This window comes from Theropithecus gelada, chromosome 14 (genome assembly GCF_003255815.1).
Source record: "Theropithecus gelada isolate Dixy chromosome 14, Tgel_1.0, whole genome shotgun sequence".
Taxonomy (NCBI): Eukaryota; Metazoa; Chordata; class Mammalia; order Primates; family Cercopithecidae; genus Theropithecus; species Theropithecus gelada.
Window position 1 is genome coordinate 120,190,505 of NC_037682.1, and position 27,222 is coordinate 120,217,726.

Sequence of the window (27,222 nt, forward strand, 5' to 3'; positions counted from 1 at the left end):
CGAGGGGAAAAAAAAGAATCTGTTTATTTTTTACCACTCGACTTGTGGTAATTTGTTACGGGAACTCTGGGATATGAACACAGGTAACTTTACGTACATATGTGAATCTTATTCGCTAAGTATCTTCGTCCTCTTTAACCCCCTGGCAGCACTATGAATGCTTTCTTTTTAACCCCCTCTTCCCCTGCTAAGGATAGCATGCATCTTTTTTTCTCTACCTACCTTTATAATAATTTCTTCTTACTCTCCTCTCATGACAGCTCTTCCTTTCCCACCTTTAAACATTGCTTCTCTCCAAAATTCAGCCCTCAGCTGGCTTCTTTTCACTCTGCTCCCATTTCTTGAAATACCATTCTTAGTCCCTTGTCAGTTAGGTGAATCCCTACTTCTCCTTGACAACCCATATCAAAGGCTGTATTTTCTAATCACTAGCCCCTCCTCTACAAGAGTTGACAATTCCTACTATAACTATCTCATGTAACTATTTCTTTTATTTTTTAAGAGACAATGTCTCGCTTTGTCACCCAGGCTGGAGTGCAATGGCACAACCATAGCTCACCGCAGCCTCAACCTCCTGGGCTCAAGCAATCCTCCTACCTCAGCCTCTAGAGTAGCTGAGACTATAGGTGTGTGCCACCAAGCCTCGCTTATTTGCAATTTATCCTTTCTTTCTTTTTTTTTTTTTTTGTAGATGCAACGCTTCACTTTGTTGCCCAGGCTGGTCTTGAACTCCTGGCTTCAAGCTATCTTCCCGCCTTGGCCTCCCAAAATGTTGGGATTACAAGTGTAAGCCACTGTACCTAGCCTAAACCACCATTTCAATAACTATGATTCTGCACTAATAATTCAGTTTCTTACACGTATGACTTCCCAATTTGACTTGGAAGGCAGACTACCTTAATTTTCTATCAGCAGAGCCTGCTATCAAAATAGTTAGCACATGCTCTACATGATTGCAAACTGAATGACGAATTAAATGAATTGAACATTACACTTCAAACACTACCTAAGAAGAAAGTACTACTATCCTTCCTAGATTCAGAAGTTGTCACTATCAATAGAACATGGCTTTTAAACTATTTTTAAAAGAGCAGTTTTTCAACAGTAATAGATTTATTTGATCTAATAAAATACTCTATTAATGAGACTCCTAATAAATAATACCTTCTCTAGTTAAGAGTTATAAACTTGAAAGGTATGTTGAAACACAGTTTTGAAATTTTTTTAGATCTGTAAAAATATAGATCGATAAATTTAGATACCATAGCAGTATTTATTTACAACAATATACAAGGTATATGGGAATTTAATCACATTTACACTATATATATATAGTTTCCTTAAGAAAAGAAATTGCATACTTCTACATATTTATATATCATTTATATAATATTACTTTTCAGTTTAGGAATAAAGAATTGGTGAAAGAAGACACTCCATATGTGTGACACAACTGTGAACATGTTACGGAAGCAGATCATCACAATATGTGAAGAATGTGCCCAGAGCAACCAAAGACCATCATGACAGCAGCAGAAGTGAGAATCTCCCGGGCATTCACCTTTCAGAGCCATGGCTTTCATCTCTGAAGGCTCACTCTCATTCCGCTGCAGCTTTCGTTTAGAAACAGATGATGATTTCCCCAAGTTGAAAAAGGAACGCCAGCTACCCACAGGAGACTTTTTCATCTTATTTTGAGGCCTCTTTCTATGAAAGAGAAAATAATCAATCAATATTAAGATAGCCATGGGTCTGTCTTTTCTTATAGAAAAGAAATGAACACATGACAGAAAGAACCAAACAGCCTGGAGAGGCATAAGTGAAATAGTAAGCAAACATCTACCTTCCAGACAGCACACTCTACACAGTGCAGCCAAAGCAGAAAATGGATATTAAACATGCAGATTTTAGTAGTAGTAACTATTTTCACAAAGATCATTCTTATACATGTCTTCATATTTGGATCCAACCTCACAAACTGCAAAATAAGTGGGAATAAGATGTCTCTGGGAATAGGAAATATTAAGTGTTCAAAAATAACACAGAGTTAAAGAAAATGATTTTAGGTATGAGTAGAGACTAAGGGCAAAAAAATAAGACAAGGATTAAGAACAATAACAAACATATACCGAATGCCAGGCACTGTGCTACCTGCCTTATATGTAATATCTCCTTTAAATCAGATATAACCACATGAGGTAGGTACTATTACTCTCATTTTGCAGTCAAGGAGATTATGACACTAAGAAGTTCAAAAAACTTCCTCAACATTATAAAACTATTAAATGATGGAGTCAGAATTGGAACCCAGGCCTATCTACATCCCAATATCTACTCTCTTAACTACTACTCCATAAAGAAATCTTTGAAAAAATTATGGAACTAGAATACAAAATCAAGATGCTGAAGACAAACTCAGGATGACAAAGTAAAAGAGTATGTTCCGACTTTTCGTTGACAGAATGTTTTTAGTCACAGGAAGTGAAAGGAAGTTAGAGGAATTATACTAAAATACGGGAAGAACAAATTCTAAAGTTATATTAGTACTACCCAATCCAGAGAATCAAAATCCTTACATTCATGTGTAATAGCCAAAGGAGTAGCAGAGACATCAAAAATAACTTTTACATACATTAGTCTTCCTACTATAACCTAGTAAAGAAGATACAGAAACCATGTTATTACCATTTCTTTAGAGTAACAGAATTTCAGAGCTGGAAGGGACATTGAAAGAGTGAACTGCTGCAGTGGTTCTCAAGTCCTAGCAGACATCAGAATCACCTGGAAAGTTAGATGAATGACCAATTGCTGGGTCCCACGCCCAGAGTTTCCGATTCAGTGGGTCTGGGGTGTGACTGGACGACTGGACAATGTGCACTTCTAATAATTATCACCAGGTGATGCTGATGGTGTTGGTTGGGAGACCACACTATTGATCTCTTCTAACCTTAATGTGGAACCAATGTCAAACAAGTCACTGTCCATTCCTGACTTTCTGAATAAACTGTTCAACACAGCTTATTTCTAAACAAATTTATAAACAACATAGTTCAGAGAGAAAAATCAACCTTATATAGTGACAGTATATCCTCATTTTTCCAAACAATTTTCCCTATACAACTGACATTCTTCTTTTATAAAATTACATGATGTTGTAAAGCAAGAATCATTTGTATCATTCCCCATGAAGTGGTAAGTATCATCCATATTCGAATAAACAGGTTTCTCTGGGATTAGCCTAGAATTCGATAGAGTAATACTAAAATACAAAATTAAAAGCAAACTAAAAGAAAATAATAGGGCATAGCTATGAAAATCATATCCTAAAATAGGATTTAACAAATTTTACCTTTCAAGTGGGAACTCAATTATGGTATGAAATTTCCCCTGAAGTGCAGCAGGTCCTTCTCCTACTTCAATATACTTATTTTCCGTCACAATTGGAGAATTGACCTGAGCTTGTGTTCGTGCCTGGGCCTCTTCCAGAGTCAGCAGTTTGGTGGATGGAGAGGATACCAGGAGGGACTTGGGCCTTGACAGAGAAGCTTCAAAAAGAAAAGGAAGGTGATGAAGAGAGTCAACTATGTGTGAGTGGATTCAATTTGTTAGTAACTCTCTCTCCATCTATCTACCTATCTGCTGTTTCAAATTTTCTTCAAGTATTTTAAATAGCAAAACCCATAGTGCTTTATATTAAATGAAAAACTGAAGATGACATACCAGTGACACACATACACACACATACAACTCTTTAATAACTGTTTTCCTTTCTTAAAAGATATGAGGAAAAGTGATCAATCGCTCAGATATTTTTAGTTTTGGAAGGAATTTTTCTTCTTCTGTTCCATTTTATACTTTAATACACATCAATAATGAATGACCAGTTTTTTAATGTGTCATGAACTTAGATCAAAATAGGTCTAATATGCAGTATTCACTACATATACACAAAATAACTGTCAAATTGTGCATTTTGGTAAGCAGCGATACATTATTAGCTGCCTTATACCAGCGACATGTTTTTTTTTGTGGTAAGAAATGTGTGGTTTTCCACTTCTTCGGAAGCTCAGACACACACTCCTGGTAGGGAAAGAACCCATCTGAGTCGTACCTGCCCCTTCTTGCATGACCATACTGATTTTGCCACTGAAGAGCACATCAACGTGATTCAGGATGAACTCAACAACCACAGACTGAATTCTCACTTCCATGAAAGCTGCTGTTCCACTGAAGCAGGCAGATTCTATCTGTTTTGATCTGTGAGGTAAACATTTTCACCACAGAGTTGTAAAGATAGCACTCGTAAAGGGCCTCTTTTTTTAAACGTGTAAATCACAGACAAACAGAGGAAGAAATCATACTTTTTTCTTTTTTTTGAGAGCGAGTCTTACTCTGTCGCCCAGGCTGGAGTGCAGTGGCGCGATCTCGGCTCACTGCAAGGTCCACCTCCCGGGTTCACGCCACTCTCCTGCCTCAGCCTCCCAAGTAGCTGGGACTACAGGTGCCCGCCACCACGCCCAGCTAATTTTTTGTATTTTTAGTAGAGACAGGGTTTCACCGTGTTAGCCAGGATGGTCTCGATCTCCTGACCTCATGATCCGCCCACCTCGGACTCCCAAAGTGCTGGGATTACAGGCGTGAGCCACCGCGCCCAGCCCCCAGAAATCATACTTTTACTGTCCCTTAGGTAAGGCCCAGTTGCCTGTTTTAGGGAGACGCAAATAAAAAGAACAGATTTGTTTTATCTTTTAAAAATTTCCTTAAGGAACACTGATGAATCAGCCTTTTATTTAGGGTTAGTTGTACTAAAAGTCACAAGTGAAATGCAAATTACCTTAACAGGTTTGGAGCCCAAACAATTGCTAGATTTTTTGCATGCATATTTGTGATGGAACAATAGTCAGCTAGAAGAGACAAGTGTCTCATCAGGAACTCCAGTGTTCTGAAAATAAAATACAACATATTAACAGAAAGAAACATGATGGAGCAATATAGAACATAAAAACCTACTAATTAAATTCTAAGTTTGCAATAGCAAAATGAAGAAAGGGACCATACAAACCCAAGCGAACTTTTTTCCTGCTTAACAGGTTGAAGTATTACTTATTAGAAGTGAATCCTTCACCAAAGCTAGTTTCTGGAACAAATAACATTTTGAAGTTATGCCATTCTACTTGCAGCAGACACACTAACAGGAAAGGACCTCAACACTTCTATGAAAGAAAACAGTAATGTCTCAAAAGTCTAAAAACTGTTAAAAGAAAAATTCCAATAGGCATCAAGGGGAAAACATTTGAGCAAAGGATATGCTTTTGAAATAAAGAGCCTAATTCAAATACTCATATTCTGGTTTATCTTGACTACTTAAAATTTGCTTTACTTAAACAATTCCATATATATTGAGATTAAACAACAGGGAAGAGTATTTCTGAGAAGAAAACATTATCAGCTTAAATGTAAGTTAAACCAGGTAAGTGCCGAGTGTGTGTGTGTGTGTGTGTGTGTGTGTGTGTGTGCGTGCATGCATACACAGAGGTATTATCTATCACCTAGCATGTCTCAAAGTGTCCTACCTAATAGTACCCAGGGTAAAACTATTAAGGACAATGGGCTGGGTGTGATGGCTCATGCCTGTAATCTCAGCAGTCTGGGAGGCTGAGGCAGACAGATCACTTGAACTTGAGAGTTCAAGAACAGCCTGGGGAACACAGTGAAACCCCATCTCTACAAAAAGTATAAAAACAATTAGCTCAGTGTGGTGGTGCATACCTGTAGTGCCAGCTACTCGGGAGGCTAAGGCAGGAGGATTGCTTCAGCCCAGGAAGGCTGAGGCTGCAGTGAGCTATGATCATGCCACTGCACTCCAGCCTGGGTGACAGAGTGAGACCCTGTCTCACAAAAAAAAAAAAAAAAAAAAATAGAGACAATGAATGGGAGACAGAAATACAAGGCTTTATTACATGAAACAGTAATAAAAGATAAAATGTGGTCTACATATGAGCCACAAAGATTCAGATGGACCTAACATGAATTTGAGAGGAAAAGGAATATAATAGTTAGACTCGGCATTAGGCATTGTTCAAGAGGCTTTTACCAGCAGTCTCATTTAATTCTCGTAAGAGCTCTAACAAGCACAGAATTACCATTCCCCTTGTACCAAGGACAAAGTCAAGGTTGCCGGGGTTCCACAGAATAGCAGTGGTAGTGCTGCATTTCAAATCAAGGTCAGAGTGGTTCCAAAGTGCCTGCATATTCAAGGGCACTGTAGTTGCTTTACAGTTAAAATGGTAATTCTCTGTCTCTCCTGTATATAATTAAGTAAGGAAAGACAAACCAAAGTGAGGTTGGCCTGGGTATGACAGAGGTGAGAAGCTTGAGAAATGTATTTAGAAAACCATGTAAAATTTTATTACTCGAGGAAGGTGAATGAAGGGAATGATTAAAGGACTTCAGAAATGTATTTTATAAGAAATGCAAATTTAAAAAACCAAAGACATCTATTTGGGTTGCCTATCTAATTATAAAGATGTTTTTAAAAGTTAATGTAGAATTTTAGGATTCCATAAAATGAGCACTTTTATATTCAGCAGATGAGAGTGCGAATTGCATAAAACTTCGCAACCTGGAACGTAATTTGGATATTGTAGTCTAATATTGAGAATAAAATTTAGATTTCCAGAATTTCACTGCCAGGTCATTATCCTGTAATAAAAAACATAATCTAGATTCCACGTAAAAGGATGACCCTCATAGTAATATTCAAAATTGGAAAAGGAAGGCCGGGCACAGTGGCTCACACATGTAATCCCAGCACTTTGGGATGCTGAGGTGGGTGGATCGCCTGAGCTCAGGAGTTTGAGACCAGCCTAGGCAACATGGCAAAACCCCATCTCTACCAAAAATACAAAAAATTAGCTGGGCATGGTGGTTTGTGCCAGTGGTCCTAGCTACTTGGGGAGCTGAGGTGGGAGAATCACTTGAGCCTGGGAGGCAGAGGTTGCAGGGAGCCAAGATTGTGCCACTGCACTCCAGCCTGGGTAACAGAGTGAAACCCTGCCTCAAAAAAAAAAAAAAAAAGGAAAAAGAAAAGACCCCACCATATACATAGATTAAATATGCAAACTGTGAAAGGTTAAACAACATATGGCATATCCAAATGAGAGAACACAATTGAAAATTACGCTTTTCAAGAACATCTGAGGAATTCAGAAATGCTGATGTTAAAATTTTGGATAAAAAGTCCATCAAAAGATATATAAAGTAGGAGATACACACACATATAAGTTATAGTGAAGAAAAGAGTTACACAAAATATTGTCTACATTATAAAGCAGGAGATATACATGTACATATTAATAGCAGACAAGGTATAAAATCCAGGTAGGGCATATATGCATGGTAAGTAATATAATATATATTAGAAGACAGGCAAAGAGGATATTAGGATATATATACATTTAAGTATCTATAGTCAAGCTATAAAATAGTGTACAGAAGATATAAAATATATATGCAGTGTATATTATTGAACATCTATCTGCAAGAGTCTGTTCTGGAAATACAGTGATAAACAAGACAGAATTCATGACCTCAAGTACCTTATGTTTTAGAAAGATTGTATACAGATAGTCTCCAACTTACAACGGTTCAATTTATGATTTTTTGACATTTATGATGGTGCAAAGGTGATAAACATTAAACAGAAACCACAATTAGAATTTTTTTTTTTCATGGAGTCTCGCTTTGTTGTCTAGCTGGAGTGCAGTGGCACGATCTCAGGTCACTGCAACCTCCACCTCCCAAGTTCAAGTGATTCTCCTGCCTCAGCGTCCAAGTAATTGGGATTATAGGCACACGCTACCATGCCTGGCTAATTTTGTATTTTTAGTAGACATGGGGTTTCTCCATGTTGGCCAGGCTGGTCTCGGACTCCTCACCTCAGGTGATCCACCCACCTCGGCCTCCCAAAGTGCTGGCATTACAGGTATGAGCCATGGCGCCTGGCCTATAGTGCTGATTTTTGAAACATATATATAAGCAATGTCATTTTGAAAAAAAAAAATAAATTACTTAATTTGCATATTACTAGAACATCTGCTGAATTTAATTTCTTGTCAATAACTGGAATTTTAAAATGTATCTTTTGTTTCTTTGCATACTAGAATCTAGTTTCTACTATTTTCCTTTTCTAACTGGCAAAGTAACCTTCAATTTTATCCTGGCTTTCTCAGACATAGCACAAATATTTCCAAGAGTCCAAACTAACACACAAATCAAATTAGGTTTTAAAAAGTAGCAACAACAATAAAACCAAAGAAGAACTAAAACAAACATAAAACCCCCAAGTTTAGTCAGCCATCCTTTTGTCCATCCATTCACTCATTCATTCAACCTTTAAGTACCTATAGAATGCTAAGCAGTGTGCCAGGCCCTGGGGATCTAAGGACAAATGAGTATCTATACATAAACACACATATATATATGTACACATACATCGTGTGTGTGTGTGTGTGTGTGTGTGTGTGTGTGTATATATATAATGGAAGTTTAATTAGAACTCCAAGGAAGTTTAAATAGAAATTCAAAGGAAAAAAAAAAAACGTTTACAGGTCAACTGACTTCTACCTCTGCCTGGTATTTACCCACTGTGGCTGACCTGTAGTGTGGTGGGGGGAGCTGCTGGATGACATCGTGGATTTTTATCAGCCTTTCTTCGTCTGTTGCTGCTGAAACTGCATCCTAGAACAGTTACAGTACAAAATAAACTAGTGAGCTCTGTTGGTAAAAATGAAAGTTCTTCACTTACAATTCAGTTTTCACTCTGAGATCAACTTGCTTTGCTCTTGGATGTGAAATGGTGAGGAAACACAACATTGTATTAAGGAAGTCAATGGTTTCCGCATAGTGTGAACACTGAGGTCTACGAAACTAATTTTAAAAAGGCTTGATGGTAATCAGTATTAAGGGTGACAAGACTAGCAGCTCAAAGTCAGAAAGCACAAGAATGACAATGTGAAAACAGCAAAGACCCCTGACTAGCTGGCAATATTTCTTTTTTTTAAGGAGTCATTTCGGTCACAGAACTATTTCTTACATGTGACCAAACCAATGGTCACGTGTTTTGAACAAAAGCACAGCAAAGTTCCACAAAGAATTAGATTCAAAAGTAGCCTGTACTCACAGAAAATTTCTCATACAGCTGGTAGGTAAGCAGAGGGTTTGGGAGTTCCCGGAAGTACAGCTTACATAGGGAGCCCACAGAATGGATGTCTTGAACATATGGTTCTTTTGTCAGGTCGGGGACATGCTCAGAGTCAAATTCATGGCTGACATAGAAGAAGACAAGCAAATCGTTTGATTGAGGAGAGCAAATACGTGTCTTAAAAACAGAAAGCATAAGCCCCAAAAGCGTTCAGCTCTATCTCAGTGAGTTGCAATTATCTTCCATTTATTATATTTCATTTAAGTTGTGTTTGGACTTCAGCAATAACTGGATGTCTTAGTACAAGACGGATATCTTTCCATGTGGAAATTAAGGGCACAGCTTTAATATTAAAATGAACAATAGCCTCTGAGATACATATGAACGAACAGCTCTTATAGTACAACAGTCTGAAAACAGGACTCCTAATTGCTAATGACTTGAATATCCAATATTTTGGCAATTCCAGAGACGAGCACTGAATGGCAATGGATCCATGAAAAATTATGAACAGAAATTCCTCAGATACAAATTGTACAACACAGAAATGCTTTCCTGAAGCAGGATAAAAAAAGTCAGAAACAACATAAAGCAACTCCTAGCTAACAACAAATTTTAATAGGCAGGAAAATGTGTATCATTAGAATGAGTAAAATAAAAGTTGTACACAGAATATTAAGGGAGATTAAGCTCACTCTCCAGGAGGTTAATTAATACTAATCCACAGGCATGAGACCACTTATCATCCACCTAGAGGATTAATGTGTGTGTACAATATGAATATGAGATTTACTTTGTCTTAAACTGAAACTGTCTTTAGTATAAGAACTAATTTATGTATTTTTCAAGCCATATATTCCCCAAAACTGAGATGGGCTCTGTGATCCATTAAAATATTAAAATCTCTACAGAATAATGGCAGTTACCATGTACTACAGTAAAAAAGAAAGGGTAATGGCATATCAAGAATAATCTAGAATTCAAGAGATTAAGCAAAAATAAAATATTGCTGGCACAGAGTTTGTCACTGTTTTTGTTTCAGAGAAGATTTGGGGAGGACGTGAAATATGTAGAGATGCATACTTGAACATATACACAGAATCAGGGTCCAAGGAGATTAGAAACTGTTCCATTCCCATCCATTTTAATTAACACCTAAAGAATAATTCTATTATAACGCAAATTTTCTCTCTCATGGCTGTCATTGGTTCAAACTCAATTTGCTAAAATCTTCAAACATTATAAAGAGACAAACTACAAGTACTGAAGAGATTAAGGTGCACGGTTCTCTGACTCTAGATGAAAAAAATGCCATTTAGAAAAGTATACACAGAATAACACAGATATTGTTTCTTATTTTATCTAAATTATCTTTAATGAAAATAGGTTATCAAAGTAAGTGAATCCATTTTAAAATATTTTCATTTTAATTAGTTGAGTGAAAAAGTGCCATGTAACATTTTACCGTAGTCTCTGGATATTGGAGGCAACACCAGAAAGGCGATATATTCCATCCACAATGCCATATCTCTCAATGAAGGCTGTGCAGCTTTGAAGAACCTGGGGCACTAAAGAGAATTTTTAAAGAAATAGATTAAATTGGTAGTATTCATTGGAACCAAAGTCGCCAAAAAATAAGATAGTCTTAGTTCACAAAAGCAAAATAAAATTTGTAAATTAAAGTTAAAAGGGGCAAAAATTAATCCACTACAAAAAATGATGAGGGTATATTTATTTAATTTCCAACCTAAACTAGATAACTAATTCCTGAATAATCAAGACTGGTTCTGTGCCATGATATTTAACTGAGTAGAAGAGTTCATACATTAGGACAGTCTCTCTTCTGCAGTAGACTCATTTAGATCATGTTACAGTTACACATCACAGTAGAGTGAACTGTTTAGTCCTAACACCATGCCAGGTTTTTAACAAATACAGCTGTTCAGCTGACTTTCAGATACAGCAAATGAATATATAAAGTTAAATCTCAACAATATAATTGCTTGTAAGTGCTGCAAAGTTTTGCTTCTAAAAAAGTATCTTCTATATTTTCATAGTTAATGCAAATTCTGACTTTATTCAATAAACAAAACACCAATATAATACAAAGGCCAAGGCAATTTCAAATAGATGGAATCTTGTAACTTCCTGGCCATATTTACATTAACTTTGCTGACATTTTGCCTTTATATTATCAGCTCATGACAAAGGGCACTCTCTCTGGTTAGCTCCATGAATATACACTGGACAGCTATGATGGGGCATGCAGGATAGAACAGAATTTTCAAAGTATATGATACAAAATTTCATAACCATTCAAACATTTATAATAGCTGAGAATTTAATGTTAGTTGTTTTGCAATGCAGATTGATGAGTTTACAGACTTTAGTATGATCGTTTGACAGGGTTAGTTAAAATTCTTGAAAAGAAATGCTTGGAAAATTTGGTCTGCAAAGAGCTACTATACTAGAGATGAAACATTCAGAGTGGCAAATGAAGCAAATAAGACATTTTAATTAGATAATTTTAGTGAATGTATTTCATTAACAGTATATTGTCATTCCTTTGTTATTACAATCAACTTTTCCTTGGTTTTCCTGACTTTTGCTGTCCTTCCTGAAGTCCATCTTTAAATTCTGTCAGATCCTATAACAACATTTAAAACTTAACCTCTTTATCTTTGATTAAAAATAAATCAGAAAACAAAAACCAGCAGTTGATAGTATTAAGTACTAAATATATGCCATGCTAAGAACTTTAAAACGGATACTCTCTGATTTTCAAAGAAATCCTACAAGGAAAGTACTATCACATTCCCAGTTTTACAGAGAAGAAAATTTATCTTAGAGTAAGTTTTACCCAAGGGCAGGCAGGAAACAGTGGCAGAAGTGAGAGATTCCAACTCAGGCAGTCCAAGTACAGAGCCAATGCTTTTGTTTTATTTCACACACACACACACATACACACACCTTTTTTATTATACTAGATAGCTATATAGATAAGATATATATATACACACACTATATATATATATTTTTTTCTTATTATACTTTAAGTTCTGGGGTAGATGTGCAGAACATGCAGTTTTGTTACATAAGTATACACATGCCATGGTGGTTTGCTGTACCCATCAACTTGTCATCCACATTGGATATTTCTCCTAATGTTATCCCTCCCCTAGCCCCCCACCCCCCGGACCCCCTACCCCATGACAGGCCCCGGCGTGTGATGTTCCCCTCCCTATGTCCATGTGTTCTCATTGTTCAACTCCCACTTATGAGTGAGAAGATGTGGTGTTTGGTTTTCTGTTCTTGTGATAGTTTGCTGAGAATGATGGCTTCCAGCTTCACCCACGTCCCTGCAAAGGACATGAACTCATCCTTTTTTATGGCTGTATAGTATTCCATGGTGTACAACTCTAGGCCAAGTGAAGTGTTACCCTTTGCCATACAAACCAATCATCCTATGACTTCTTCACAAAACAATTTCCTCTAGCTGGACTCTCTCCCATAACCCTCTTCATATAGAAAATTCTTGTCTATTGTTCAAAATCCAGCTAAACTATCACTCTTTATTTTTATTTTTATTTTTTGAGACAGAGTCTTGCTCTGTCGCCCAGGCTGGAGTGCAGTGGCACGATCTTGGCTCACTGCAAGCTCCATCTCCCGGGTTCACGCCATTCTCCTACCTCAGCCTCCCGAGTAGCTGGGGACTACAGGTGCCCGCCACCACGCCCGGCTAATTTTTTTTTTGTATTTTTTAGTAGAGACTGGGTTTCACCATGTGAGCCAGGATGGTCTTGATCTCCTGACCTTGTGATCCGCTCGCCTCGGCCTCCCAAAGTGCTGGGATTACAGGCGTGAGCCACCACGCCGGGCCTAAACTCTCACTTTTAAGTGAGCCTTCACTGAATACCCACCAGTAGAGGTGGCTGAGCTTTGTGTTCCATATGCTCATAGAACAACATTTCAAATTATCATTTATTTGTTTATACAACTATTACCCTTTTCTGACTGCAGGTTCTTCAGAAGCAAAACCATGCATCATTCATCTTTGTGCATTTAAAACTCAGGAACACTGTCCTGACACAATGTGTAAAATTAGCAAGTGAATTAATTTACCAGTGCCCCGAGAGCCTGAAATAGTCATTATCTGGTCAAGTTAGCTGGAAAGGAACCATAGTTTTCATATGGAACTTGTTCATATGAATACATTTTCAACTATATGCTTTCTGCCTCTAAAAATATTCAAGACTTTCAGTAACAACAAAAGGTTATGTTTATGTAGTAAAGATGAAGGGCAGGTAGAATTGCTGGGTACTTCTTGTGGATTTAATTGACATTAGAAGCAACCTTTGTGTTGAAATGATATGCAAAATACATAGTATCTTTATAAAAGCTTGGGTTCTATTTCTAACATTGTCCCACCAATGATAACCTTGGTGTCTCAGGTTTCAATTTTAAAAACTGGAAGTGGAATAATAAAATTTGGGGCTAGAATATTTCAGTCACCTGCTTCAAAGGGTATATTTAGAGATTACTGGGATAATTAACATCATTCTTAGGAAAATAGTTAAAATTCTTTCCTGTAAAGCACTGAGAAGATGCTTCTCATCATATATGCTCCAAATTAGCATGATGATTCACCCAGGTACACAGAAGGTTTAAACCCTTCAGAGCACAGGATTTTATTTCCATATTATCAGGCTCTCCCAGCACACATACATTTTTCATAAAAATAAGCTACCATTTATTTTAAAAAAAGTATCGGTAATTTTCATTGGATGTGTATATCTGTATGTTATTAGATTCATATCTGTTTATTCTTCCAAATAAGTAGGAAAACATTGAAAATATGGAGAATTAGAGGTCTTTTCCTGATATGACCAAGTATCTACACACGTACTACTTCATAGCAAGCATCTGAATCGTTTCCTTATATTTTGTGTTCCCTGAGTAGAAGGACTGAATGTCTACACAACAATCACATAATCAGCTTAATAAACAAAATTACATTAACTATTACTTATAAGCTTAAGGGAGACAAATGAGTCATTTAATATAAATGGGTGGCAAAATGAAAGAAAAGCATAAACTTGAATCTTGAAGAGAGCAGAAACTGAAAAACAATGTCTGAAGAAAAAAGGAGAAAAGATCTGTTTTATTTTTGCATGAAAGAGTAGGAAAGCAGTATAGGAATCCAATATATGATGTTTTGTAAAAAAAAATCCTAGTTTTAAAAAAAGGCACTTTGCTAGCTACCCCCAAACCATCTAACGAACCAGCCAAATGCACACCAAATAATGACCCAGTCAAAATATAACATCAGAAACCTCCAAAATGCTTCCTCCAAAAGACGGTACGATTTTCAGAATCATTCCCACATTCTCCACATAACACACTTCTGATTTACTTTGATTTTACATTCTTAGTTTTAAAAATATCATCATATGACAACAGAATAAGAAGTATATATTTAAATTAAAATCGATGATCCTTAAAACTAGAATATAGCTAAAAGAAGTAAGAAATAAGTATGACAAGAATTGATCTTTGATTATTTTTTCTTGACAGTTTTGGTTTCGTTTCGGCTCTTTTCTCTTCATTCATTCACTCGCTCACTCACTCATCAATCATGTATTTATTAAGTCTGTTCCATTTTCCAGGCATCATGAAAGCATTACAGATACAGATGAAAAAGCTCAGTTCAGTTTCAGGGAAGTGGTTTCCAGGCTAAAGGGACACGAGTACAGTGTTACTTATTAGAATGTGCATCATGATTCTACCTAATATGACTACCTAAAGGATTAATTTTTGGGGTTATTTGGGCCTTGCCTTTTTCTACTGTTCTCTGATTTAAAATTTTGTGCATATACTACAACACAGAAATATGTTCAGGCAACAGAGAGTCCTCTCCGAGGGTTCCAAAATATTTGTAATATTTTGTACCAGACATAATTTGACCTAGTTTTCTATAAACCTCTCACTATTTTGTTTTAGTGATCTCAATTCAAATTTTTAATGAAATTCAGTTTTAAATATGTACAGAAAAAAAAAATACTAAGTCTTATGAAAAAAAATCAATGATACCAGAAAAAGACATTAACGTCACAACAACAACAACAACAAAAACATTTTAAAGCTACAGGTAGGGATGCCAAAGTAGGCTGGGGGCAGGGGCTCATGTCTGCAATCCCAGCACTTTGGGGGCTGAGACAGGTGGATCACCTGAGGTCAGGAGTTCAAGACCAGCCTGGCCAATATGGTGAAACCCTGTCTCTACCAAAAAATACAGAAAAAAAAAAAAAAAAAAAAAAAAATTAGCCAGGCATGGTGGTGGGTGCCTGTAATCCCAGCTACTAAGGAGGCTGAGGCAGGAGAATCGCTTGAACCTGGGAGGCAGAGGTTGCAGTGAGCTGAGATTGTGCCATTGCACTCCAGCCTGGGCAACAAGAGCAAAACTCCATAACAAAACAAAACAAAAAGATGCCAAAGTAAATGACATATTAGTATAATCTATGCTCAAAACAGGTACTATGTACACAGATTTTTATTTATTTCTTTTTTTTTGTGGGCAGATTTTTAAACAATCAGTTCCACAAATAACTGTGATATAATGTTTAATAAACTCAATTATAAACACTGGTTTGTGATAGCTAAAACTCTGTATGATCATCCTGAATCCTGATTGGGCACCAGGGACCACACATAAAAGAATAAAAAGACAATGGCCTTGTCAGGTTCCTTGTGACTTCTTACAACATTTTGAACAGAAGACACAGGTCAAGTTGTCACTTGCTCCAACAGAGAGGTACTCAGAAGTTCAGAAAGTATAACAGGATAATCTCTCTATAAAGCTGATTTTTTACTAGGAAATATTCAGAGAATTAATCACTTACCAAAACATAATTTTTAAACAATTTTTATTTTATATGGAATGCTTCACGAATTTGTGTGTCATTTTTGTGCAGGGGTCACGTTTATCTCTGTATTGTTCAAATTTTAGTATATGTGCTGTCGAAGCAAGCACATAAAATGTAATTTTGATATGAGCTTCCTTCTCAGAAAAATCTAGTGCAAGGTTAATTTTGTTTAGGGTAAAGACACTATGTTAAAGTCTAAACTTTGAGAAAGACAATTATATGATACATATCAATATTATATACACTGTATGTGTCTCATCTCTCCTCACAATTATGTATATAATCATTTTTTCCTCATTTTTTTCTAATTATTTTAGAGTTTAAAATACATATCAAATTCTAATTGTTTTAGACTTTAAAATGGTCTCTCCTTCTCTCTATATATGTATGTGTAAATATATGCACACATATGGTATAACTGTGGTTATAGGCCATGTGACAATACATATGAAGTCTTTTTTTTTTTTTTTTTTTTTGAGATAGGGTCTCATTCTGTTGCCCAGGCTGGAGTGCCATAGTGTGATCATGGCTCACTGCATCCTGGACCTCCTGGGCTCACGAGATCCTCCCACCTCAACCTCTCAAGTAGCTGGAACCACAGGCACGTGACACCATGCTCAGCTAATTAAAAAAATTTTTTTGTAAAGACAGTGTCTCTACAAAAAAAAAATCAATGATACCAAAAAACTGTTCCACTCAAATAGCTTTTATCATAATTAGGCAACAGATAAATACTGTAGTTTAACCTGCTACTTTTCAGAAAGAAGTGATATAATAGCCTCTGTCCTCCCCTATCAACCTTATGAAGAATGGAAACATAACTGAAACTTCTAAGTACAACTAAAATTGAATTGATATTTGAAAGCTAATGAGCATGGCAGGACAAACTGGAAAACGCTCTTTCAATTTTTCTTTTTTTTTTGAGATAGAGTCTTGCTCTTGTCACCCAGACGTGATGGTGAGATCTTGGCTCACTGCAACCTCTACCTCCCAGGTTCAAGCAATCTCTCCTGCCTCAGCCTCCTGAGTAGCTAGGATTACAGGCATATGCCACCATGCCCGGCCAATTTTTGTATTTTTAGTAGAGACAGGATTTCACCATATTGGCCAGGATGGTCTTGAACTCCTGATCTCAGGTGATCTGCCTGTCTCGGCCTCCCAAAGTGCTGGGATTACAGGAGTAAGCCACCACGCCAGGCCTCTTTCTCATATTAATGACCACATCTAAGCAAGGTTTAACATGTTACAGGGCATTAAACATGCCATGTTTCCCAGGCTGGTCTCAAACTCCTAGGCTCAGGTGCTCTTCCCATCTTAGCTTCCCAAAGAGCTAAGATTACAGGCATGAGCCACCACACCCAGCTCCCTATGAAATCTTAAAATCCGAAAAAACTGAAATTCCTCACATATTCATTAAATCAAAGACAAACTACTAAATCACTTGGCTATTAAAAAAGTTTTATTTCCTAATCAAAATTTTAGTTAATAAACTTCAAAGGTTTCCCTTCTCCTGCTAATTTAGGCTTCATCTGAATATTCACAAATGAATATCCTTATGAATATTTATTCATTTATTACCAACCCTGATGAAACAGGAAATTATTTTAATATGCCAAGTATAATACAGCTGACCTCAGTCTTCGAGGTTTCTGGCTCCTAAGGTTTACTGAATTTCAATTACACTTTAATGTCACAAGTTAATTTTTTTTCTAGTCATTTGAGTTTAACTTGGCAAAGAGGGATTAATCTTCCAGGATTATTATTTTCCAATATTCCTCTAATTTTTTTAATTGAAAAAGCAAGACAACTAAAAAAAAATCCTAAACAATATTCTCTAATACTTTACTATAATTATATTCATTTTTCATATTACCTAAGTATCCACACTTTCAAAAGTTGTATCTACTATTTATAGATAATATTCTTCAGGGTCCTACATTGTATTCAAACTTATTTGATTTATTTATTTAGAGACAGGGTTTTGCCCTGTTGCCCAGGCTGGAGTGCAGTGGCAGGATGATAGCTTACTGTAGTCTCCAACTCCTGGGGCCCAGCAATCCCCTGACCTCAGCCTCTGAACTAGCTAAGAGTATGGGTGTGTGCCACCATGCACAGCTCGTTCTGTTTTTTTTTTTTCTGTATAAATAGGGTTTTGCGATGCTTCCCAGGCTGGTGTAAACTCCCAGCCTCCAGCGATCCTCCTAACTTGGCCTCCCAAAATACTAGGATAACAGGCATAAGCCATCTCACCCAGCCCAAACTTAAAATTTTTAATAGCTTCAGCATTTATAGAACATTCCCCTGTATGGGTGTGGTGGCTCATGCCTGTAATCCCAGCATTTTGGGAGGCCGAGGTGGGTGGATCGCTTGAGTCCAGGAGTTCGAGATCAGCCTGGCCAACATGGCAAAATCCTACCTCTACAAAAAAAATACAAAAATTAGCTGGGTGTGGTGGTGCATGCCTATAGTCCCAGCTATTCAGGAAGCTGAGGCAGGAGGACAGCTTGAGCCCAGGAGGCAGAAGTTGCAGTGAGCTGAGATTGTGCCACTGCACTCCAGTCTGGATGACAGAGTGAAACCCCATTTCAAAAAAGAACATTCTCCCAAAGTTGGGTATTTCATTTTCTTTGTTCTCATACATTATGCTATGATGAACACTTTTATTTCTATTTAATTATAACATTAAGATAAGTCCCTAAGGATGGATTCGTTAGATGAAAGGAACACTATAAAGTGTCTTGCTATGAAATGTCAAATGTTTTCCAAAAAGGTAGTGCTAACTCAGAACTTCCTGAAACCAACGATTCTGAACCTACTGGTAAAAATCACTGCTATATTTATGGCACTGGATATCATAATTTAGAAAAATAGCTTTGTTATTTTAATATTTACCAAAGTAAAATGGTATTTCAAAATTGCCTAAAGATACATTTCCATGATTACAAATAACGATAAACATTTTTCTGTGTAATGTTTGTATCTTTTCTCCATTCTTTTACTCAGGAACTTTAATTTTCTAAAAAATCTGAAACGATATTCTCATACATTATAATAGCAGCATTTCATCATATCCAAAAAATGATTATATTTCCTGGTCTATGGTACCTCTCCCTCTACATTGTTATTTTTCATTATATGAAAAGTGTGTGTGTATATATATATATAATGCATATATATATATGCATCTCTTTATGTTTTTTGTTTAAATTTGAGAAAGCTATTTTATCTCAAAACAAAATCAGTTCACATTGGCAATTTTATAAGTTTAAAATGGTTAACTTATACATTTGAAGTTTATTTTCAGTATGATGAAGTGTGAATTTTTTTCAAAACTGCTATTTAATTATCTCAATATGTATTATAAATAGCTCTTCCATGTGACATGGTTCTAAAACCATACTTTTTTCACAATGGATTCTTATGTATAGTAACAACTATTTCTGAACACTCTAAGCTGTTTCACTCACATTTCATTCTCTGCACAAAACTCTGCCTTTAAAAAAAGTTTTTTTTTTTTTTTTTTTTTTGAGACAAGGTCTTGCTCTGGAGTGGAGTGGCGTGAAATCAGCTTACTGCAACCCCTGCCTCCCAATCTCAGGTGATTCTCCCATCTCAGCCTCTCAAGTAACTGGGATTACAGCTGCATACTACTACGCTGGCTAGTTTTTGTATTTCTGGTAGAGACCAGGTCTTGCCATGTTGTGTAGGCTGATCTTGAACTCCTAGGCTCAAGCTATCTGCCTGCCTCAGACTCCCAGAGTGCTGGGATTGCAGGCATGTGCTACCGCACACAGTGAAAACTCTGCTTTTCTAGTTTTGAGTATTGTTTTAATACATAGTAAAACTAGTAAAACTCCCATCTTATCACTGATTTTTTTCTTTGACATTGTCACTGGTTGAGTTTTCCATGTGCATTTAGCTGCAAAAGTAATCCTCAGGGGTTTTTTCTTTTGTTTTTGTTTTTTAGGGATCTGCATTAAGTTGGTATTAATTTGGGAATAACATCTGTTTGAAATAACATTTTGTCTACTCGCTCAAGAAACATGGTACAGTTTGCATTAAATTCCTAAGTCCATTGATATTCTTTTAACAATGAGTAAGACCTTAATTTGAACTTGATACTATCAACTCAGTATTATTAGTATTACTTTACCATTGTTTTTCACTAATGGTCTTCTCAAAAGGCACAATGGGTATTTCCCATATTAATTTGGAATTTCACAATCACCTATTTCTGGTGTTTAACAACATCATAGGAGGCCCGGCGCGGTGGCTCAAGCCTGTAATCCCAGCACTTTGGGAGGCCGAGACGGGCAGATCACGAGGTCAGGAGATCAAGACCATCCTGGCTAACATGGTGAAACCCCGTCTCTACTAAAAAAAATACAAAAAATCTAGCCGGGCGAGGCGGCGGGCGCCTGTAGTCCCAGCTACTTGGGAGGCTGAGGCAGGAGAATGGCGTAAACCCGGGAGGCGGAGCTTGCAGTGAGCAGAGATCTGGCCACTGCACTCCAGCCTGGGCGACAGAGCGAGACTCCGCCTCAACAACAAAAAAAAAAAAATAAAAAAATAAACATCATAGGTAGATCCTGCCTTCTTCATGTTCTGGCATTTCTGAAGGAGATGCTGGAGGAAAGTGCTATTTTAAAATATAAAAGGAAAACTCCTTTTTTTCTTTCTCTCCTATCCATCCCACCATCCAACAACTAAATTCTTGATTCATAATTTAATTTATAAAGAAAGGAATATAGATTCCTACAAAAAATAAAATACAGATTCTCTACAAAAAATAAAATGAAAAATAAAAATGAGCCAGGTGTAGTGGCACATGCCTGTAGTCCCAGCTACTCTGGGAGGACTGCCTGAGCCCAGGAATTCAAGGCTGCAGCCAGCTATGATCACGCCACTGCACTCCAGCTTGGGCGACAAAGCAAGGCCCTGTCTCTTTAAAAACAAAAAAATTGGAAGATTGATTTTGGCATTTTATGTCTCAAAACTATGACAGCTTTTTTTCCATAAGAATAATTAGATAAATATTTTAGGATAAAATGTGGGTGGCAAAACTGGCTGAAGAAGCTATCTAGGGAGAAATAGAAAGTAAGGCAAAATAACAGGGTGGTTGTAATATATTTCGTGTGAATGTCCTACTCTTCTGGAACAGAACATGAGCATCTCTGATGCCAAAGTGCATTCATAGACTTTTCATTCTCAGCTCTACCCAGAACTGAGTACCTGAGAAAGCTTAATACATGCATTGAACTGAAATGAAACAGTTATCATTTGCCTAAATCTACTCCATAATTGGTCATAGAGAACCAATATGGAGAGGTCAGAAACTCAAAGTATAAGCTTACACATTTTATTTTTACCTTCAAAACCAGAATTTAGAAGGTGCTCCCCCAGGTCACAACCAAACACCCTCTCTTTCAAGATTCCCCGCTGCTTCAGCTTCTGTTTTGTTGGACGAGACTTCATGAATGTTCGTAAGAACGTAATGAGCTTGCCGTGCTTTTTAGACACTAGAAATCAATAAAGAGAAAAGATCTGAGTTGTGGCAAGAGGTTACATTTTACTTAGCATAAAAAGCAGCATATCTCAAGAGGCTGACAGCAAAATAATCTATTATAAACATACTTTATAATCTTTAGGAAATTTCAGCAGAAGTTTAGCTAAGAGTTGTGTTATAAATAACATCATAATTTTGTACTTTCTTCTTGCTGCGGGAAGTCAGGGACCCTGAACGGAGGGACCAGCTGAAGCCATGGCAGAAGAACATAAATTTTGAAGGTTTCATGGACATTTATTAGTTCCCCAAATTAATACTTTTATAATTTCTTACACCTGTCTTTACTGCAATCTCTGAAAACAAATTGTGAAGATTTCATGGACATTTATCACTTCCTCAATCATTACTCTTGTGGTTTCCTATGCCTGTCTTTAATCTCTTAATCCCATCATCTTCATAAACTGAGGATGTATGTCACCTCAGGACCCTGTGATGACTGTGTTAACTGCACAAATTGTTTGTAAAACATGTGTGTATGAACAATATGAAATCTGAGTATCCAAAAAGAACAGGATAACTGCGATTTTCAGGGAACAAGGGAGATAACCATAAGGCCTGACCGCCTGCGGGGCTGGGCAGAACAAAGACATATTTCTCTTCTTGCAAAAGCAAATGGGAGAAATATCACTGAATTCTTTTTCTCAGGAAGGAATAGCCCTGGGAAAGAGAATGCAGTCCCAGCAGGAGGTCTCTAAAATGGCTGCTCCAGGACTGTCTGTCTTATGCAGTTGTAGATAAGGGATGAAATATGCCCTGGTCTCCTGCAGCGCCCCCAGGCTTACTAGTCAGGAATTTCAAATTTTAGTCAGACCAGTTCTCTGCTCTTGAACCCTGTTTCCTGTTAAGATGTTTATCAATGACAATGCATGCACAGCAGGACATGAAACTTCATCAGCAATTCTAATTTCGCCTTGGTCTTCTGATCTCGCTCCTCCCCCATTTGCCTTGTGATATTTTACTGTCTTGTGAAGCATGTGATCTCTGTGACCCACACCCTATTCGTAAACTCCCTCCCCTTTGAAAACTGCTAATAAAAACCTGCTGGTTTTGCGGCTCAGGGGGCATCACGGAACCTGCCGACAAGTGATTTCTCCCCCGGACACCCAGCTTTAAAATTTCTCTCTTTTGTACTCTTTCCCTTTGTTTCTCAGACTGGCCAACACTTAGGGAAAATAGAAAAGAACCTACATTAAAATACTCGGGGCTGGTTCCCCCGATATCTTCTCACCACCTTACCTTATGAGACTGTAAGCAAATTTAAGTGTTGTAACCCACGATGTTTGAATCAAGCTTGGTAAACCAGTCATCTTCCCAATGCATACTTAAGGATGTTACAGGATTACAAGAGGAACCTGAGTTTTACTGAATGTATTGCTTTGGAGATCTTTATAGTAAGTAAGACTTAAAATGGTGTAAAAGTGGTTTGCATTTCTAGTCAATTTTTAAATTATTTTACTTGATGGTTAGAAATTACCATAGTACTTTTAATCTGTTGAATATAACTGAAAAAAGAAAACTCTCATTTTGCAAAGAGGACAATCCCATAATGACACAGAACACACTTGTCAACCTAATGGCTATATAAATACAAAACACACACCCACACAAGCATCAGATCTTCCATTAACATTCATCTATAGTATACTAAGTATATCATCTTAAATCTGTTATAGATCAAGGAAAAAGGTGAGTAAATTAATATTTGAAAAAATATTTCCACTGACTGATACATTAGAAAGACAACTGAAAAAAACGGAAAGTGAACAAATCCCTTAAAAATGACTTTTGCTGAGAAGTACAGCTTATAGGGATAATTATGCTAAAAGTCAACATACAACAATATCATGAACTCAAAGATTAGTTGTTATATAGAAGACTAAGCTGGATGGCCTCAATCCACCTACTAAGTTTGCAGATGATTACTGAGAGTCTTACTGAGGCCTATTATACATTTTTAAAATTTTCATGGGTACACAGTAGGTATATATATTTATGGATACATATTTTGATACAAACATACAATGTGTAATAATCACACCAGGGTAAATGGGGTATCCATCCCCTCAAGTATTTATCCTTTGTGTTGCAAACAATCCAATTATAGTATTTTAGTTATTTTTTAATGTACATTTAAATTATTTTTGACTGTAGTCAGCCTGTTGTGCTATCAAATGCTAGGTCTTACTCATTCTTTCTATTTTTTGTCCCTGTTAACCATCCCTATTTCCCCCCCAACATCGGCTTATTACCCTTTCTGGCCTCTGGTAACCATTCTTCTACTCTCTGTCTCCATAATTTCAATTGTTTGGATTTTCAGATCCCACAAATAAGTGAGAATGCAAAGTTTATCTTTCTGGGCTTGGCTTATTTCACTTAATATAATAACGTCCAGTTACATCCATGTTGTTGCAAATGACTGAATCTCATTTTTTTTTATGGCTGAATACTGCCCCATTGTGTATATGCACCACATTTTCTTTATCCATTCATCTGCTGATGAACACTTAGGCTGCTTACAAATCTTGGCTAGTGTGAGCAGGGATACAACAAACATGGCAGTGCAGATATCTCTTCTATATACGAATTTCCTTTCTTTTGGGTATATACCCAGCAGTAGGATTGCTGTATTGTATAATAGCTCTATTTTTAGGTTTTTGAGGACCCTCAAACTGTTCTCTATAGTGGCTGTGTTAATTTACATTCCCACCGACAGCGTAAAAGGGTTCCCTTTTCTCCACATTTGTTACTGCCTGTCTTTTGGATAAAAACCATTTTAACTAGGGTGAGATAACATCTCATTGTAGTTTTAATTTGCATTTCTCTGATGATCAATGATGTTCAGCATCTTTTATATATCTGCTCGCCATTTGTATGTCTTCTTTTAAGAAATGGCTATTCAGATCTTTTGCCCATTTGTTAATCAAATTATTATTTTCCTTTGAGTTGTTTGAGCTCCTTATATATTGCAGTTATTAATCCTTTGTCAGATGGGTAGTTTGCAAATATTTTCTCCCATTCTGTGGGTTGTCTTTTCACTTTACTGATTGTTTCTTTTGTTGTGCAGAAGCTTTTAAACTTGATGTGATCCCATTGTCCATTTTTGCCTTGGTTGCCTATGCTTGTCTGGTGTTACTCAAGAAATCTTTTCTCCTCTAATTTTCCTGGAGATTTTCCCCAATTTTTTTAGTAGTTTTATAATTTGAGGTCTTAGATTTAAGTCTTCAATTCATTTGGACTTAATTTTTGTATAAGGTGAGAAAGAGGGGTCTAGTTTCATTCTTCTGCACATGGATATCCAGTTTTCCCAGCACCATTTATTGAAGAGACTGTTATTTCCCCAGTGTATGCTCTTGGCACCTTTGATAAAAATGAGTTCACTGTAGGTGTGTGGGTTTGTTTCCAGGTTCTCTATTTTGTTCCACTGGTTCATGTGTCTGTTTTTATGTCGTGCTGTTTTGGTTATTATAACTCTGCAATATAATTTGAAGTCAGGTAATGTGATCCCTCCAGTTTTGTTCTTTTAGCTTAGGACTGCTATGGCTATTATTTAGTTCTATATAAATTTCACTATATTTTTTTCTATTCCTGTGAAGTATGTCATGGTATTTTGATAGGAATTGCACTAAATCTGTAGTTTGGTTTGGGTAATAAGGACATTTTTAACAATATCGACTCTCCCAATCCATGAACGTGGAATACCTTTCCATTTATTTGTGTTCTCTTCCATTTCTTGCATCAGTGTTTTACAGTTTTCATCATAAAGATCTTACACTTCTTTGGTTAATTCCTAGGTATTTTATTTTATTTGTAGCTATTATAAATGGGATTGCTTTCTTGATTTCTTTTTCAGATTGTTCACTGTTGGGATAGAGAAATGCTACTGATTTTTTCATGTTAATTTTGTATTCTGCCACTTTACTGAATTTATCAGTTCAAATAGTTTTTTGGTGGAGTATTTAGGATCTCCAAATATAAGATCATGTCATCTGCAAACAAGGATAATTTGGTTTCTTCTTTTTCTTCAGTTTGAGTGCTCTTTCTTTCTTTCTCTTTTCTGATTGCTCTAGCCAGAATTTCCAATACTATGTTAAAGAAGAGTGGTAAAAGTGGGCATCCTTGTCATGTTCCTGATCTTAACAGACTTTCAGTTTTTCCTCATTCAGTAGGATGCTGGCTATGGGTCTGTAGTATATGGCTTTTATTATGCTGAAACATGTTCCTTCTATACCTATTTTTTGAGGGGTTTTATCAAGGAGGGATGTTGAATTTTTATCAAATGCTTTTTCAGCATTAATTGAAATGTTCACATGGTATTGTGCTTCACTCTGTTGATATGATGTATCGCATGTATTGATTTGTGTATGTTGAACTATCCTTGCATCCCTGGGATAAATCCCACTTGGCCACGATGAATGACCTTGCTAATGTGTTGGTGAATTTGGTTTGCTAGTATTTTGAGATTTTTTTTGCATCAATATTCATCAGTGATACTGGCCTGTAGTTTTCTTTTTTTGATGTGTCATTAGTTTTGTATCAGTGTAATACTGGCTCTGTAGAATCAGTTTGGAAGTATTCTCTCCTCTATTTTCTGAATACAGTAGAATTGGTAGTCGTTGTTCTTTGATTAAATGTTTGGTAAAATTCAGCAGTTAAGCCATTGAGTCCTGGGCTTTTCTTTGCTGGGAGATTTTTATTATAATTTTTATCTCATTATTTGTTATTGGTCTGTTCAGGTTTTGGATTTCTTCATGGTTTGATCTTGGTAGGCTGAACGTGTTTAGGAGTTTATCCACTTATTCTAGATTTTCCAATTTACTGGCATATAGTTGCTCATAATAGCCCCTAATGATCCCTTGAATTTCTGCAGTGTCAGTTGCAATGTTTCCTATTTCACATCTGATTTTATTTGGGTCTTCTTTTTGTTTTTCCTTAGTCTAGCTAAAGTTTTGTCAATTTCGATTAACTTTTCAAAAAACCAACTTTTTCTTTTGTTGATCTTTGGTGTTTTCTTTTCAATTTCACTTGTGTCTGCTCTGATCTTTTATTATTGCTTTTACTTCTACTAATTTGGGTTTGGTTTATTCTTGCTTTTTCTAGTTCTTTAAAATACATTGCTAGGGTGTTTTTCTTGTTTCTCATGTAGGTACCTATAGCTATAAATTTCCCTTTTAGTACAGCTTTTGTTGTATCACATAGGTTTTGATACACTGTTTCTATAATCATTTGTTTCAAGAAATTTTTTCAATTTCCTTCTTAATCTCTTCATTGACTCACTGTCTTTCAGGAGTATACTGTTTAATTTCCATGTGTTTGTACAGTTTCCAAAATTCCTTGTTACTGATTTCTAATTTTAGTCTGTTGTGGCCAGAGATGCTTGATATCATTTCAATGTTTTCTTTTTTTTTTTTTTTTTTTTGAATACTTTTAGATTTGTGTGACCTAACATATGGTCTATCCTTGAGAATCATCCACATGCTGAGGAGAAGAATATGTATCCTGTAGCTGTTGCTGTTGGATGAAATGTCCTGTAA

General features: G+C 36.5%; 1 protein-coding gene and 1 non-coding gene across 2 annotated transcripts in view; both read right to left on the reverse strand.

The window, feature by feature from the left end:
• ARHGAP32 (Rho GTPase activating protein 32) overlaps nucleotides 1–27,222 on the reverse strand; it is a 226,583-nt gene that overhangs the window by 12,954 nt on the left and 186,407 nt on the right. The window contains exons 11-18 of the mRNA XM_025356879.1: nucleotides 21,495–21,644; nucleotides 10,668–10,770; nucleotides 9,182–9,326; nucleotides 8,657–8,739; nucleotides 4,835–4,942; nucleotides 4,112–4,257; nucleotides 3,350–3,545; nucleotides 1,562–1,707 (exon numbers count right to left, since the gene is read on the reverse strand). Coding sequence (XP_025212664.1) covers nucleotides 1,562–1,707; nucleotides 3,350–3,545; nucleotides 4,112–4,257; nucleotides 4,835–4,942; nucleotides 8,657–8,739; nucleotides 9,182–9,326; nucleotides 10,668–10,770; nucleotides 21,495–21,644 — 1,077 coding nt within the window. The remainder of the gene's footprint in view (nucleotides 1–1,561; nucleotides 1,708–3,349; nucleotides 3,546–4,111; nucleotides 4,258–4,834; nucleotides 4,943–8,656; nucleotides 8,740–9,181; nucleotides 9,327–10,667; nucleotides 10,771–21,494; nucleotides 21,645–27,222) is intronic.
• Nucleotides 16,129–16,232, reverse strand: LOC112607440. Its single transcript, XR_003115791.1, has one exon. It is a non-coding gene; the product is annotated as a U6 spliceosomal RNA (small nuclear RNA).